Consider the following 16,536-nt stretch of genomic DNA (forward strand, 5'->3'; position numbering starts at 1 on the left):
TGATATTGTTTCTGTGGCTTATATATTTGTATGGGAAGTCGATATAGACACGCACAATTCAGACTTAGGGCAGCTTTTACGATAAACATTTATCTCGCAGTCTATTTTTCACTTCTGACAATTCAATCTACTTAAGTTCAGTCCAAAATGTAGTCCGAGATGCGAGCAATCCTACACTGTCAAAGCAAAAAGTCTCCTTCTCATATTTCAAACATTCTATGTACAGTTCATTTTCCTTTGTCATTTCTGCTGCCCATTGGTTGAGGCTTCATGTTATGTACCCTTTCTTCTGATTCTAACTGGTTTGTTTTAACAAACTATGGACTCTAGCACTAAAACACGTTGAAAGTAGGAAACATAAATGGAAGGCAAAATCAAGTTCACAGTTTGAAAGTCTTGCATTAGGTATATCCTGGTCTTTTTATAAATGTACATACAGTTCCTCGTCCCCGTTCAGACCGATCGGGACTTTGGTTTTGAATCTTATTATCAACTTAGATTCCAATCGTCTTAATTTTTGTAAGCGATTTCCTCCTCTTTCATTCTCTGGCACCATTGCAATTCCTGAGTATTTGACATCTTGCCAGGTTTTGTTCTTATGTATCATTAAGTGTTTGGCCATAGCATATGTTTGATCTTTGTTTTGTATCGCTCTAATGTGCTCCAACATCCGTTTTTTGAGAGCACAAATGGTGGATCCAATATACCGTTTGCCACAGTCACATTCCAATAGATAGACAACATAATGTGATTTACATGTTATTTTGTGTTTGATTTCAAATGGTTGTCCTTTGGGGTCATTTAGAGATTTTAGGTTCCTCCCAATCTTGCACGCTTTGCATGACATGCATTTCGTGAAGCCTTTTTGTCTCTTTTGTAGCCACGATTCTTCTTTTTTATCAATGAAGTGACTGTTGACCAAGGTATCTCCAAGAGATGGTGCCTTCCTAAATGAGATTAGAGGTGCATCACCAATCATATTTCCAATGTCCAGATCTTTTTTTAGTACACTCCAGAATTTGGTGACTATTTTTCTGATTTGTACACTCTCTTTAGAGTATGTCAGGATGAGACGTGGTTTTTCCTCCGTCTGTTGTGTTTTTTCTTTCTTTTTTTCAATTAAAGTCTCAGTTCTTGTCTTTTTTCTTGCTCTTTGTTCTCCAAGTTTAATAGTCTTTATACTGTATCCTCTCTGTGTGAACCGTTGTGTGGTTTCTTCAAATTTCTTTTCCATTTCCATCAGTTCTGAACAATTACGTTTCATACGTAAAAATTCCCCATATGGTACATTTTGCTTCAATGACTCTGAGTGGAAACTAGTTCCATGAAGGATACTGTTGGTGGAGGTCTTTTTTCGGAAAAGGGTAATATGTATTTTGTCATCTTTTATGTATACCTTGGTATCCAGGAAATCAATTTCTTTTTCTTGGATGTTAAATGTAAATTGTAGTCCCACATTGTTAGTATTCAAGATCACTATATACTGGAGCAATTCTTCTTTTGTGCCCTTCCACAGTAGAAAAAGATCGTCGATAAATCTCAACCACAAGACCACTTTTGTGGTATATGGATCGTTTTCTTCTCTCCAAGCTATGTGTTTCTCCCACCATCCCATGGTGAGATTAGCATAGCTTGGAGAGAAGGAAACTCCCATAGCAGTTCCACGATTCTGAGAGTAGACTCCGTTGTTAAAGAGGAACACATTGTTTGTTAGACATATTTTTATCATTTCTAAAAGCATGGTTGTATGGTTGAGTTCCCCAATTGGTCGTTGTTTGAGAAAATATGTGACAGCTTTTAAGCCCAGTTGATGTTCAATAGATGTGTAAAGCGATACCACATCAATTGTGGCTAGCAGGTATGTGGGTTGCCATTCCGTTTCCATGAGGATCCGGAGAAAATCTCCAGTATCCTTAATGAAGGAGGTGAGTGTCGGTACAATCGGGGCTAGGAAATAGTCTACATATGAAGCAATGTTTTCGTACAGAGAGCCACAGCTTGATACTATCGGCCGGGCTGGTGGTTTATTCAAAGTTTTGTGAACTTTCGGTAGAAAGTAAATCGTTGGTGTGGTTGGATTCTGGACTGTGAGGAAATTTTTCTCCTCTTGATTGAGTAGTCCTTTTTCCTGCCATTGTTTTATTTGTTGATGTATTGATGCTGTCATTTCTGCCATCGGATTATCTTTCAGTTTCGTATAGTTGTTCACATCGTTCAGTTGTCGATTGGCTTCTTCTATGTAGTCTATTTTATTGAGGATCACAATATTTCCGCCTTTGTCAGCGGGTTTTATTTCGATTGTCAGGTTTCCTTTTAGAGATTTCAGTGCTTGGCGCTCTTCCCCAGTTAAGTTCTCTTTTTTGTGGTTGTTGTTATTTCTCATGTTGTCAAGTTCCGTATTAATAAGATCATGAAACGCATCAATCCTGTTGCCTGGATGTAATGCAGGACAAAATTTTTTCGGATGTGTGTTGTGTGGAATTTCCATTTCTCTTAGTATTTGTGCATCCGTAATTGCCAAATCATTCTCATCATGTGCCAGTTCGTAAGCTACCTTTAGTGCTGGTATTTCTGAAACAGTATATCCTTTCTGCACAGAGATGTTGTCAATATTTGGATCTTCTTCCACTCTTTTCGGTGTTTTGGCAAAGAATTTTTTCAACTTTAATTTACAGATATACTTATATATGTCTATTTTGGTTTCCACACTGTCATGATGTTTTTCCGGGCTGAAGGTCAAGCCTTTGTTGAGTAATTTCTGTTCTGTTGTTGATAATGTATAGTCAGACAGATTAATTACCAGATTCGGAACTGGATCATTTGATTTTACACTGGTCATTTTCTTGGCAGAGTACGATTGCGCAATGGATATCTTGGAGTGTTTTGCTCTTCTGGTTTTGCGCTTGGATTTGGGTTTGTGTATTGGCCTTGCCCTCGGCCCCCAGGTCTTCCTCTGCCTCGACCTCTCCCTTTTGTTTTTGGATTTTGCTGATCCAGATACAACAGTTCCATTTCCTCTAAAAAAGAAAACCTCTTGAATGCAGTTGTTTTTTCCATTCTCACCCTTTGTTCCCCTTCGCTGGCGTCTGATTCAGTTTCACTTGCTCAGGGTGTCATTCCCTTTGACTTTTGTTGTTTAGTTGCACCTTGTTGTTTTAGGGCATCACATCTTTTTGCAAATGTGAATATGGCGCCATTTGCATAATCGAACTCGTCCCTTCTGAATTTGCGTTGTTTTCTTTCCTCTATTTCATTTTCATGTTTGTCCAAGTTGGTTTCCATTATTGTTCTTAGTTTTTTGGCTTCCTCGTCTCCTTCTTGTGGTATTGCATATTTTCTCAAACAACGACTAATTGGGGAACTCAACCATACAACCATGCTTTTAGAAATGATAAAAATATGTCTAACAAACAATGTGTTCCTCTTTAACAACGGAGTCTACTCTCAGAATCGTGGAACTGCTATGGGAGTTTCCTTCTCTCCAAGCTATGTTAATCTCACCATGGGATGGTGGGAGAAACACATAGCTTGGAGAGAAGAAAACGATCCATATACCACAAAAGTGGTCTTGTGGTTGAGATTTATCGACGATCTTTTTCTACTGTGGAAAGGCACAAAAGAAGAATTGCTCTAGTATATAGCGATATTGAATACTAACAATGTGGGACTACAATTTACATTTAACATCCAAGAAAAAGAAATTGATTTCCTGGATACCAAGGTATACATAAAAGATGACAAAATACATACTACCCTTTTCCGAAAAAAGACCTCCACCAACAGTATCCTTCATGGAACTAGTTTCCACCCAGAGTCATTGAAGCAAAATGTACCATATGGGGAATTTTTACGTATGAAACGTAATTGTTCAGAACCGATGGAAATGGAAAAGAAATTTGAAGAAACCACACAACGGTTCACACAGAGAGGATACAGTATAAAGACTATTAAACTTGGAGAACAAAGAGCAAGAAAAAAGACAAGAACTGAGACTTTAATTGAAAAAAAGAAAGAAAAACACAACAGATGGAGGAAAAACCACGTCTCATCCTGACATACTCTAAAGAGAGTGTACAAATCAGAAAAATAGTCACCAAATTCTGGAGTGTACTAAAAAAAGATCTGGACATTGGAAATATGATTGGTGATGCACCTCTAATCTCATTTAGGAAGGCACCATCTCTTGGAGATACCTTGGTCAACAGTCACTTCATTGATAAAAAAGAAGAATTGTGGCTACAAAAGAGACAAAAAGGCTTCACGAAATGCATGTCATGCAAAGCGTGTTAGATTGGGAGGAACCTAAAATCTCTAAATGACCCCAAAGGACAACCATTTGAAATCAAACACAAAATAACATGTGAATCACATTATGTTGTCTATCTATTGGAATGTGGCTGTGGCAAACGGTATATTGGATCCACCATTTGTGCTCTCAAAAAACGGATGTTGGAGCACATTAGAGCGATACAAAACAAAGATCAAACATATGCTATGGCCAAACACTTAATGATACATAAGAACAAAACCTGGCAAGATGTCAAATACTCAGGAATTGCAATGGTGCCAGAGAATGAAAGAGGAGGAAATCGCTTACAAAAATTAAGACGATTGGAATCTAAGTTGATAATAAGATTCAAAACCAAAGTCCCGATCGGTCTGAACGGGGACGAGGAACTGTATGTACATTTATAAAAAGACCAGGATATATCTAATGCAAGATTTTCAAACTGTGAACTTGATTTTGCCTTCCATTTATGTTTCCTACTTTCAACGTGTTTTAGTGCTAGAGTCCATAGTTTGGTAAAACAAACCAGTTAGAATCAGAAGAAAGGGTACATAACATGAAGCCTCAACCAATGGGCAGCAGAAATGACAAAGGAAAATGAACTGTACATAGAATGTTTGAAATATAAGAAGGAGACTTTTTGCTTTGACAGTGTATGATTGCTCACATCTCGGAATACATTTTGGACTGAACTTAAGTAGATTGAATTGTCAGAAGCGAAAAATAGACTGCGAGATAAATGTTTATCGTAAAAGCTGCCCTAAGTCTGAATTGTGCGTGTCTATATCGACTTCCCATACAAATATATAAGCCACAGAAACAATATCAAGAATAAGCACTAAGCTATCACAGCACATACTTAACAAGGAACTATGAATAATCTCCTGGTTCCATTAGAAATTGGGCACTCAGCCCACAATCACAGAAAGCCGAAATAGGCTTTTTAAATGCAATTGCCATATATATACAAATACGTGGCTTAAACATATGTTGGGAATTCGATAAATGGCTTTTAACAAAGCCTAGTATGAACTACCCCTCCCACAATGCCTCCTAAGTGTCAAAGTGGGAAGGAGGGTATAAATAACAGAAAGTGAAAACGGACTTGTAACTACCGTGATCCTGAACATTTACTGTTCGAAACGCGTAGGTGAAGGAAGTTTTTCTGAGCTGGATTAAACTGCTTTAATCATCCGAGAAGAGTGCGGTGTCTTTTCTCAATTGCTTGACAATAAATTACGAGTCTTGTTCTTGACTCGTCGCCTGCACCAGCTGACTGGCCGCTCCTCCTCAACCAAGGGACATTTGCTTGTGGAATATATATATATATATATATATATATATATATATATATATATATATATATATATATATATATTCTCGCTCCCAGGTTGTCCACCTTTGAGTAGCACGCGAGCAGCAGCTTTATTTATGTGTAGGTGAGGACGGGGATCCGCTTGTAGACGCCGCTCCGTAATGGATCTGCCCGACGCGTTTCGAAGCTCCATCTCCTTCTCTTCAGGGGCTTTAACGGAAGCGGTGTGCGCACCCGCTACACTTCTCCAATTTCATATAACTCACCCGCCGATGGGAGGCTCCAATGAGACTTCTGGGAAGTGTAGTGCGGAAAGCACACAATCAAGTCCTGTATGGACTCCACAAGTGGGCCCGTCCTCGATCCCATGTACGGCTGCTACTTCACTGCCGTGACCCCCACGTTAACGGGGTGGTGCATACTCTGCGGCTGGACTGCCGCATATAGATTCTCGCTCCCAGGTTGTCCACCTTTGAGTAGCACGCGAGCAGCAGCTTTATTTATGTGTAGGTGAGGACGGGGATCCGCTTGTAGACGCCGCTCCGTAATGGATCTGCCCGACGCGTTTCGAAGCTCCATCTGCTTCTCTTCAGGGGCTTTAACGGAAGGGGTGTGCGCACCCGCTACACTTCTCCAATTTCATATAACTCACCCGCCGATGGGAGGCTCCAATGAGACTTCTGGGAAGTGTAGTGCGGAAAGCACACAATCAAGTCCTGTATGGACTCCACAAGTGGGCCCGTCCTTGATCCCATGTACGGCTGCTACTTCACTGCTGTGACCCCCACGTTAACGGGGTGGTGCATACTCTGCGGCTGGACTGCCGCATATAAATTCTCGCTCCCAGGTTGTCCACCTTTGAGTAGCACGCGAGCAGCAGCTTTATTTATGTGTAGGTGAGGACGGGGATCCGCTTGTAGACGCCGCTCCGTAATGGATCTGCCCGACGCGTTTCGAAGCTCCATCTGCTTCTCTTCAGGGGCTTTAATGGAAGCGGTGTGCGCACCCGCTACACTTCTCCAATTTCATATAACTCGCCCGCCGATGGGAGGCTCCAATGAGACTTCTGGGAAGTGTAGTGCGGAAAGCACACAATCAAGTCCTGTATGGGAATTCTCTCATTTATTTCGTCAGTTACAGCATACACAGGAACAGGGACGCGTTTCAGCAGTCAAGGTGCCTTTATCAACCTGAGTTGCGCCATATTGGTGCTTCTTTTAAAGCTTACTTTTCATTAAAATTAAAGATGCACTTCACTTTGCAGCGATTGGGTGGCCACAAGCATGCGAGAGAAAATGTCATTCATTTTTTAGCACGAAGAGCATAACAGCAGTATATTTATAAAAAAACACAAAAATGTAAGTCCTGCGAAATAAAATTTGCCTCGAGGTTATTTACAGATTGTGTCTCCGTTGCAATGTCCTGTTTGAGCACTTTCAAGACCATTCCCAACATGCTCTGTTGTGTGTCAGGTAACACCCGGACTGGATTATTTGCGAGTCCTCCAACTGTACCTAAGGCATCACACTCATTTCTTTTCCTTTTTTTAAAAATAAAAAACCCAAGTCACGCATTTGATCAGTTTGTACATATTAACTCTGCATACCGTCACTATCTTTAATGTCCTATCGATCCCTTGTTAGTTTCTATATCTCCGAGTGAATTTTGTACAATTCTCGGGGACAGCTCATTGTTTCAGCTTGAGGCCGCACTGCACGTGAGTAACAACTCAATTTTTTTATATATATATATATATATATATATATATATATATATATATATATATATATATATATATATATATATATATTCACAGAAAAAAACATAGGTTTTAGGGGTGTTATAGTTAGCTGGACATTTCACTCTTACAAAACCATTGAAATTCCTCTGTTATAGTTAGTTGTACTAAGTATAACTCGTGCACCCGCAATCCACTGCTGATGATGTCACATATTACATCATTCATGATATGGTCAGTGACATCACTGATGACATCTCAAGTCGCGGATCCTATGCGCATCCTGCGATTTAAAAAAATAAAATAAAATTTTTGGGGCCTTGGGGGTCCTTGTGAGACTCCCTGAACAGGCCTAGGGGGTCAAGGTGTTTCTACCTTGCCCCCTTTTCGCGTTTTGTGACATTTTCTGTTTGGTTTCTTGTGCCTCTGTTCTACCAAGGCACAAAATGGCTGCCAACACTTCCTGGTTTGGAGTGTTGACAGCCAATTAAAATACAGCTTATGCACAGCAGGGTGCGCGTATGCTTCGCGTAGGGTTCGCGGACCCGCTGAGCCACAAGATATATATGTACTTTTAACTGTCATTTTTTCAGGAACTACTGAACGGATTTACACCAAATAAGCAAAAGGCACGAGTCTGAACCAAGGACTACCTCTTTGCCAAATTTGGTGTAATTCCATTCAGCAGTTCGGGCTAAAGCTGCGGCTAAAGGTCCTATGGGAAATTGCATGGGGAAAACTCATTTAGGGACCCCCCTTTTTTCTCGGCCCCCGCTTGATGAATCATCGTGAAACTTTCAGGATAGGAGCGGACCGGAGCGGCCCAAAAGTTTGGAACATTTCACGCAGATTCGTCAACCGGCGCCAAAGTTATTCCAAATAGAATGTTGCGGATTTCCTATGGATAATAGGTCCTAACTATAACTACCTACTGGCGTTGTGCTCATCCATGATCCATGTGCTGTTTATGACATTGCATATTACATCATTCATGTTAAATGACATCACTGATGACATCTCATAAACTACTGCTCCTCAAATTACTCTACAGAACGTCATCATTTTAAAAAAGAAAGTACGTAGTAGAGTCTACAAACACATTTTCCAACTGTATGCGAGGCTTATGCCCTAGCCTATATTCCTCACTGCTACCCTTGTGTTTTTGTCTACTAACACCGGTGGGACCGGTGCTATTGACCGTATTGCCCCCCTTCCGATAGACATTTAAAGCTTTTAATTGCCCTACCTCAACTAGGCCTACAGCTCCAGTCCATACTTGTGGGGCCGGCAATTGCGCTTAATTATTTATTTGACGGATGTACAATAATCAGTAACATGTTCCACAAAATCAGTAACTGTGAGTTATGTTTCAAATATCCTTACTCAAACATGTTTTTCTCCCCACAGTTTTCTTACTTGGAGAAACTTTTATTAGTTCATGGAGCTTGCAGTTACAATCGTGTCACAAAATGCATCCTGTACTGCTTCTACAAGAATGTGGTTTTGTATATTATTGAGGTGAGTAAGTTGTGTAATTTTACATTCAGATTTGCATTGTTGACATAGCTCAGATGTGAAATTGTTTCTGTGTTGTGTATATGATTAAGGTAGTTCAGCTGTATAATTTCAGATGTGTATTCAAACAGTGGTGGTATATCTGCTGCATAATGTTGCATTTGAGGTTACACTGGCCGCGCAATAGTAAATGTTGCTTTGTATCAGTCAGGCAGGTAGATGTGTGATGCTTTGTTTGGTGGAATAATGGTGATGCAGGTCAGCTGTTTATTGCTACATTTGGATGTACATGCTTGAGATACAGGCCCTGTGCGGTATATCACTGGTATGTGTATTTCTGTGACATGCCAGCTGTGTAATATTCAATGTGGATGTTCTTCTGTGCAGTTTGCTAGCACAGACTGATTCTACCAGTTCAGCCAGGAGGTGGAGCATGGAAAACACCAACAGAATTGATGGCAAGTGGTGTTGGTGCACATGCTTGAAAAGCAGAGTGGTGTTCACCAGGGCCGTCTTAACAGCATTATAGGCCCCTGGGCAAAGCAGTGCACTGGGCCCTGCCTTCACAACCACTCACAGGAATACAAATGTTTAATGGAAAATTGTGGTCTGCATGGGGATCCTTTGCTCGTGGCAAATGCCCAGCGTGCCCATGTGTTAAGAAGGCACTGGTCTTCACTGTACTTTTGAGATGTGTATAAAACTAATGCCTGGATTCTGTTTGCTGCATGCGGGCAGCTGCCTCTGTGCTCGGAAGGCAGACTGGATTTCTCCCTAGCTAAAGTTCTTAACTCGGCTGACCACAGCAGAACATTACTGCCTTTGCATGCTCTCACATCAAACAGTAGTCTGGCATTGTTATGGACTTGCTGCTGTGTGGCTGTGGGAGAGAGTCATTTTGCACATTCCTCATCCTAAGCTGCTGCTTACAGCTTCTAAATATGGCTCTAGTCAGCTTTTTCCTTTGATCTGTTATCATTGAGCTCATCCTCAGCATATCCCTTGATTCAGTGAGAGGCAGCAACGTTTCTGAGTGAGATTCATTATTACTCCATTAGTTCCCATTATTTTTGGGGGGAAATTAAATTGGATTCAGTCATGGCAGCACCCAGCTCTCTGGATTCCTTACTGATAAACTGTAAACATTTTGCTTGTTTCAAAAATGATTTACCTGGACCTAAAACAAAAAACATATTTGGGCTTATTGTTACTAATTTCTACTCCTTTTTTTAACTATGCTTGCGTTTCATTTTTACAATTGTCTGTTACTACTGTATGTACTATTGACCTGGGGTCAGAGCAGAGTCTAGTATTACAAACCCTGTCAAGAGGAGATGAAGTTCAATATAGGTTGACATTCTGATCACGTTGGGCCATGTTCACAAAGCGTTGTGTGAGAGTTGTGGCTTACTCTTACTTAGGTGTGGCTTACTCCTGAGTTTTTAGTAATAAGATGCATTAACTTACTTATAAAGACCTGGAGAATGGTGCCTTTTGTCATTCCACTCCCTTTGCAATTGACGGTGTAATTGTGTAACAGCAAATCACTAGCATTAGAGAGGGGGCTCTAAATAGAAACAGGGTAAGAAGCGCGCCTGTTGGTGTGGCTCGGGGAGCTATGGCACAGCTTCTTTCTCCACTTCCTTTTTATACTTGCCCCAGGAACACATTTAGATTGTAAGAGTTATGAACAATGCTTATTTTTTTAAGAAGGTTGCCATCCACCACTGGTACTGCCCATTGCAACTTCCATTGCTGTCCCTATCATTCTGTGCCTTTGAGTGGCATATGTCCATATAGAGTTTCCACCGCAGAAGAAGCAGATGTCCTGTCAGCCGTATTACACGTGCCGTCTAGTCGATAGCGCCTGTAATGTGGTGGGTGGGATATGTGCCATGTTTTAACAGAATATCCCTTACACCAATGTCTAAATAAGCCCCATAGGGCCGCATGTACTAAAACATTTTCCCATAGACATTAAATAGGTAAAACCCTTTGATGCATCTGGCATGTCCGCTCAGTTGTTACGTAGAGTACGCCATTATTCCACAACTGTCCCGCATTTTACACACCAATACATATTTTGCATTTAGCTATTTGTTTCAGAAAAGCAGCATCCCATATTTATGCAGAGATGTATTGATCGTGAATTTTATGAATTTCACCTTTGAATTCCTGTACACTGATGTTTTCCTTTGTATTCTGGTGTTTTCATGATTCAGGATTTTTTTCATCTACGGTCATGGGTCGCCAGTAAATAGGACTACTCATTGACCGAGAAGACTTTTGAGAGTTTTGCTTGCTATTTATCCATGAGGCGAGGGCATGTCAGATTCGAATGTACTTCCTCCATCAGTGCATGGTGTTATCCAGTCATAACTTCTGTGAACTCAGGAACAGCTCTAGGTCAGTGCGACCGGTGCCACCACACCGGGTGCTGGCTTCCTGAGGGTGCTGTGTATGCAAGTATATTATGTTTTTAAAGCACCTGCTGCCGCATTCCTTTCCTCCTGCAATTAGCAGGCCTCACAAAAATGTCAAGTCTACTCCTGTGATTAATGTTCTTCCTGGAGAGAGATTGGTGTTTTGTGTAGTTGATATTCTGACTTATGTGGAGGTAGGTCAGAGGGTTAATATGCCTGCGCAAAGAACGTGTACCATGTAGATTTGAATGCATATAATGTAAATAGATCAGCAGGTTACAGCTTTTAAAAGAGACATCCTTTTATTACTTGGAGTTTAGCACTTAAAGTCCTAATATAGAACAATGAGCTATTAACATTCATCATAGAACTGCATATACACTGCAAAGTACACATTAGAGCATAGATTAATGTTGCAAAAAGGGTTAATTTTAGGCAGAAATCGATTCTTATTATTAAAGAGAACTCCAAACTATGCTGTTTCTTTTTCAACTCTGAGTTTGTGCTTCACCACACCAAGCCCTCCTAAACTATACTGCTTAGCAGTATGGTTGACATGCAACTCTTACACTTTTAGTCCTTTGGCTTATGTAACATTTCCTTTAAGCTGATGTACACACATATGCTTGATTGTCTCTGTGTAATCTGTGTGTGATGCAAAGTGCCCTGACATCCTTTACTGGTTTGAGTGGCACTATATAACTAATTTCATGCATCTGAGAGGGAGTGGTTATGGAGACTTGGTCACTGTTTAAGGGAGCTAGTGAGAGAATCCATGATGCAGGTGGTCATTGGGGGGGTGGGTAGCCTACTAACATTGTCGCACTGGGGGCCACCAGCGCTAAAGCCGGCCCTGTGTGAACCTACTCCCCCTCTTAAAATAGGTATGTGGTTTGGAACAATGTTTCAATGACATGTATCTACAGTATTGATCTGGGTCAATGTGGAACTCCGCATGTGAAGTCTTAAATGCCCTGACTCCCTATCTGTCAGCAATTGATAAGGTTAGAGAAGACCTTTAATTGACTTTTTTTCTCATGGGACTACCAATCAGGAATGCTGCATTACCACAGATTGGCACCGGACAGTTTGCCTTGAAGCGGCAATTACATGTGGGTAGAAGCACATAATATCCGTTTCTCTCAGTACTGTATGTTATACAACACTGTTCCTGCATTTCTCTTCAGCCGCTAAATCAGTCCAAGTGGTTGGAGCTTCCTGAAAGAGTAACTTTGGTTTTCTACTATTTACTTAATAACTATAATGAATAAGTACTAGGGAGTCACTTTTTGCTTCCTTTACATAAAAACATTTGGGAAGGCAAATACATCCTTTCCTAGAGTAGATAAATGAGAATGCATGCTGTTTGTTGCACTAAAAACTACAGGGACATGTCTAGTTCAGTGGTGTAACTAAAGCCCCGAGGTACGGGGGGCTGAGTTCCAGGGGGCCCCCCTCCTACAGTGTGGACATGTGGGGGCCTGAGAGCTCCTGATTCGTTCCAGAGTGCGATGGGGCCTCTCTTTGTATTTTGCAGACCCCCCCTTCAAGTTTTGTTAAGTCACTCGTCTAGTTGGGTGCTGCCCTCTTTGATCAATTTAGAAATACTGACAAGTGTAATAATGCTACGTGTACAGAACTCTTGTTTGAATTGCTTCTGTTGCATTATAACCGTTTCTGTTTCTTATCTTTTGGTTTGTGCTACATCAACTTCCTAAAACAAAAGTGAAACTGTACTTTCCACACCACTAACCTGAAATTCTGAAATGGATTAGGGAACTTCTTAATGCATCATTGGAGGAGGTAGAAGTGCCTGCTATTTGGAAACATGTAATGATCCTTCCTCTGTTGAAGAAAGCTAATGCTGACCTGGAACTCTTCTCCAACTTCCGTCCCATCTCTCTGCTTCCTGCATTTTCCAAAATTTCAGAAAAACATGTCAATAAGCAACTGACTCAATTCGTGAACTCCCAGAATATTCTGCATCCGTCCCAATCCGGTTTCAGGACAGGCTTCTCTACCGAGTCGACACTCCTGGGAGTTACTGAAATCATCCGTCAGCAATTGGACAAGGGTAACACAGTGGCACTCATCTTGTCAGATTTGAGTGCCGCTTTTGACACCATATCTCATGAGATGCTTATTCAAATTTTAAACTCCAAGGGTATCGGTGGCGCTGCTCTGAAATGGTTGGCGAGTTTTCTATCTAATCGTACATTCCAGGTATTTTCAAAGGCGACTAACTCTAGTTCTCATGTCTCCTTACATGGAGTCCCACAGGGCTCTATTCTGAGCCCACTGCTTTTCACCATTTACATTAGTCCCCTGGCAGCCATAGCAGAAGAAGCTGGGCTTACAATATATTCTTATGCAGACGACACACAGCTTATCTTTTCCCTATCTACAGATGATACTTCTAAGGTGTCCTCTCTTCAAATAGGCCTACAAAACATTGCTGGATGGATGCATTCAAATAACCTGAAATTGAATGGGGGAAAAACGGAGCTCCTTATTCTTGGGGGCAGTAAAGATCTTTGGGGCCCACAGCACTGGCCGCACCAAATGGGTCCCCTTGCCCGCCCATCGCAATCTGTTCGTAACTTGGGCATTGTTATAGACAACCAATTGTCCATGTGACAATAAGCAGTCAAGATCACCTCAACATGCTTTGTCATTTTGAAATGGTTAAAAAAGATTCCATGGATGCTGGTGCCTGGAGCTAAAAAGACAGTGGTCCAAGCATTGATTGTGTCAAGATTGGACTATGGGAATGTCCTATATCTAGGGGCCAACACGCATGTCATCTGTAGGCTGCAAGTGGTTCAAAACGCTGCAGCCAGACTCTTACACCAGCTTCCTAGAATGGCCCCCATTACCAGGTCCCTTTGCGGCTTACACTGGCTAAAGATTGAAAACCGATCTAAATTTAAAACACTCTGTTTCATGCATAGAATCAACGCCGGGATGGCGCCTAGCTATCTTAATGCTTTAGTTAAACAATACATTCCCACTCTTCTTCTTCGCTCGTCCAAGCAGGCTAAATTTGTGACCCCCTAGGTTCAAACTGGCTTGGATGGGTGGTCAATCTTTTTCCCAGCTGGCCCCTGCTTTGTGGAATTCATTACCACTTTCACTCCGCCTTGAGCATAACTATGTCAAATTCCGGAAAGGCATCAAGACATGGTTATTCAACCATTAAGCTCTAATGGCTACTCTTTCTCTTAACCTGTGTCCGTAGGCACCGGGAAACCTCTGGGTAGCTGTTGCGCCATATAAATTTAAATATAATAATAATAATAATAAAATTGATAAAACCCTTTTCGGCTTTTGAATTAGTGTTTTCTCATTTTGTGAAGATAATCAGTTTATTTTCTCTACAAGTTCGTCACCCACAACAATGAAGCAACCGAGTTTCCATTACAAAATCATTGACTTGCCCCAAGAAAACCTTAATCATGTGGCAATTTAATCTGTAAATGTACTGATTTGACCACAAGTCAGTGACAAAACAGCTAAAGAAAAGGAAGACCTTCCCCAAATAGTAACCACCCACATATCTGGCCACACTCTACTGATCACAAATATAATTTGAAACTACTAACCAAACTTTACATTCCCATGTGCCAACTACTTGCCTGATTACGATGCCGTATAAAATGGCTCCACCCCTCAGTCCGAGCCGTTCCTACAGCATCGTAATTGGCTGTTTAAATTCCTTTCCAACAAACCCATTTTTTGGAGTCTGTTGGAAGGGAATCCGAACCGGATTTACGAATGGCCTCCAATGGGCTTGAGGGATTACAATAGCAGATTCCCACAGCCTTTCTGTGCCAGCCTTTCCAACACAGAAAGGCTGTGGGAATCTGACTTTGGGGGCGCCCAGCAGGGCCCCCATGGGTGCGAGGGTGCAGTTCCGTCCGACATCTCAATCGTGGCCTATGTAGTGAAACCCGTTCCAACAAGTTAGCAAAGTTGAAAAACTTCGACCAAGGAGCAGGTTTGAAACCATAGAACACACCAAACCTAGATGCTGTAGTTGATCCTCTTCGCTCAAAATGTTGAACACATTTGGCAAACTAGCCCACTACAAGCTGACAACACCAAAGAAGTAGAGCTAATGGCCATCATGGGGGCAAAGGTGAAATGCGTTGGGGGGGGGGGGGTCTGAACCAAACCCGGACACTGGTAAATTTTGAAAAAGCTTGCAATGAGGTACACAGAAGGGTATATCACAAAGCCGTCCTGTGATCAAAAAAGGCCTACATCATTAAATTCATTAATGAGGATAAAAACCAAGGGAAGATCTTCAGCATTTTCCAGGAAGTATTGATCCCAAAAGCCTATAACTCCCCCTCACTCTGTAAAATTTTGTTTAAATGTAAGAACCCCCTGAAGGGGGAATCAAAAGTTCAGTGAACTAATTAGGGTTCATAACTGTGACCATGACATCAAATAATGATTGCCCGATTTGCCACTAGATTTCAGTAGGGTCTGAAGTCATTTGCTGTATCTTTGTGCAGTGAAAAATTAAATAAAAAAATCTTTGCATCACACACAACAGAGAATAGGGCAGACTACCTCAATTCCCGTAGATGCCAGCACCTAACTATATCAGATCAGGAATGTATGATCAGCTTTCAACCTTCTCATAGTTGATCTCCGTGGCAGCTCCGCCACTAAGGTGGAGGAGCTTCGCCCCACTGCTTTTAAGGAGTCTAACTAAAGGAAAAATAAATGATGACTCAATATGATTATCATTTTATTTGTTCTTGCTGCTTTGCGAACTCGGCTGGCGGGGCTGCTCAGAGCTGGACAGAGGAGGAGTGGTTTGCCCACTCCAGCTGCATGAAGCTTTGGCCAGCCCTCTTGGGCTGGCCAAACAGTCATGCACAATTTGCATGTTCTCCACGCAGGCTGCTTTACAGCCTTGGTGCAGAACATGCCCAGGCTGCCAGTCCCCGTCTGAGCACCGAACCACAGCACTCAGACCAATCACAATGCTGCATTGCAGCATTGTGATTGGTCATGGGAGCCCTGGATGCTTCCTGTTCTGGCCCAAGTCCGACGCAGAGGAGAGACGGAGAGACGCGACACTAAGGTATGGGCTTTTTTCCCTATATTTCCACACCTCGCCTCTGCCCTACCTCCCCCGATCCATGTCGGCTGCCACTGGTTGATCTATCAACTAGCCTTCAAGACAATAAATCACAGAGGGCAATCAATGGTAGTGATGGTCCTCAGATTCTGGAACGACTTG

The 16,536-nt window shown here is 41.7% G+C and overlaps 1 protein-coding gene across 1 annotated transcript in view; it reads left to right on the plus strand.

The window, feature by feature from the left end:
- The window catches only part of ATP8A2 (ATPase phospholipid transporting 8A2), a 2,134,099-nt gene that overhangs the window by 1,386,482 nt on the left and 731,081 nt on the right, over positions 1-16,536 (plus strand). The window contains exon 27 of the mRNA XM_086935178.1: positions 8,749-8,859. Within this exon, the coding sequence (XP_086791304.1) occupies positions 8,749-8,859 (111 nt within the window). The remainder of the gene's footprint in view (positions 1-8,748; positions 8,860-16,536) is intronic.

Source organism: Lissotriton vulgaris, chromosome 8 (assembly GCF_964263255.1).
Source record: "Lissotriton vulgaris chromosome 8, aLisVul1.2, whole genome shotgun sequence".
NCBI lineage: Eukaryota > Metazoa > Chordata > Amphibia > Caudata > Salamandridae > Lissotriton > Lissotriton vulgaris.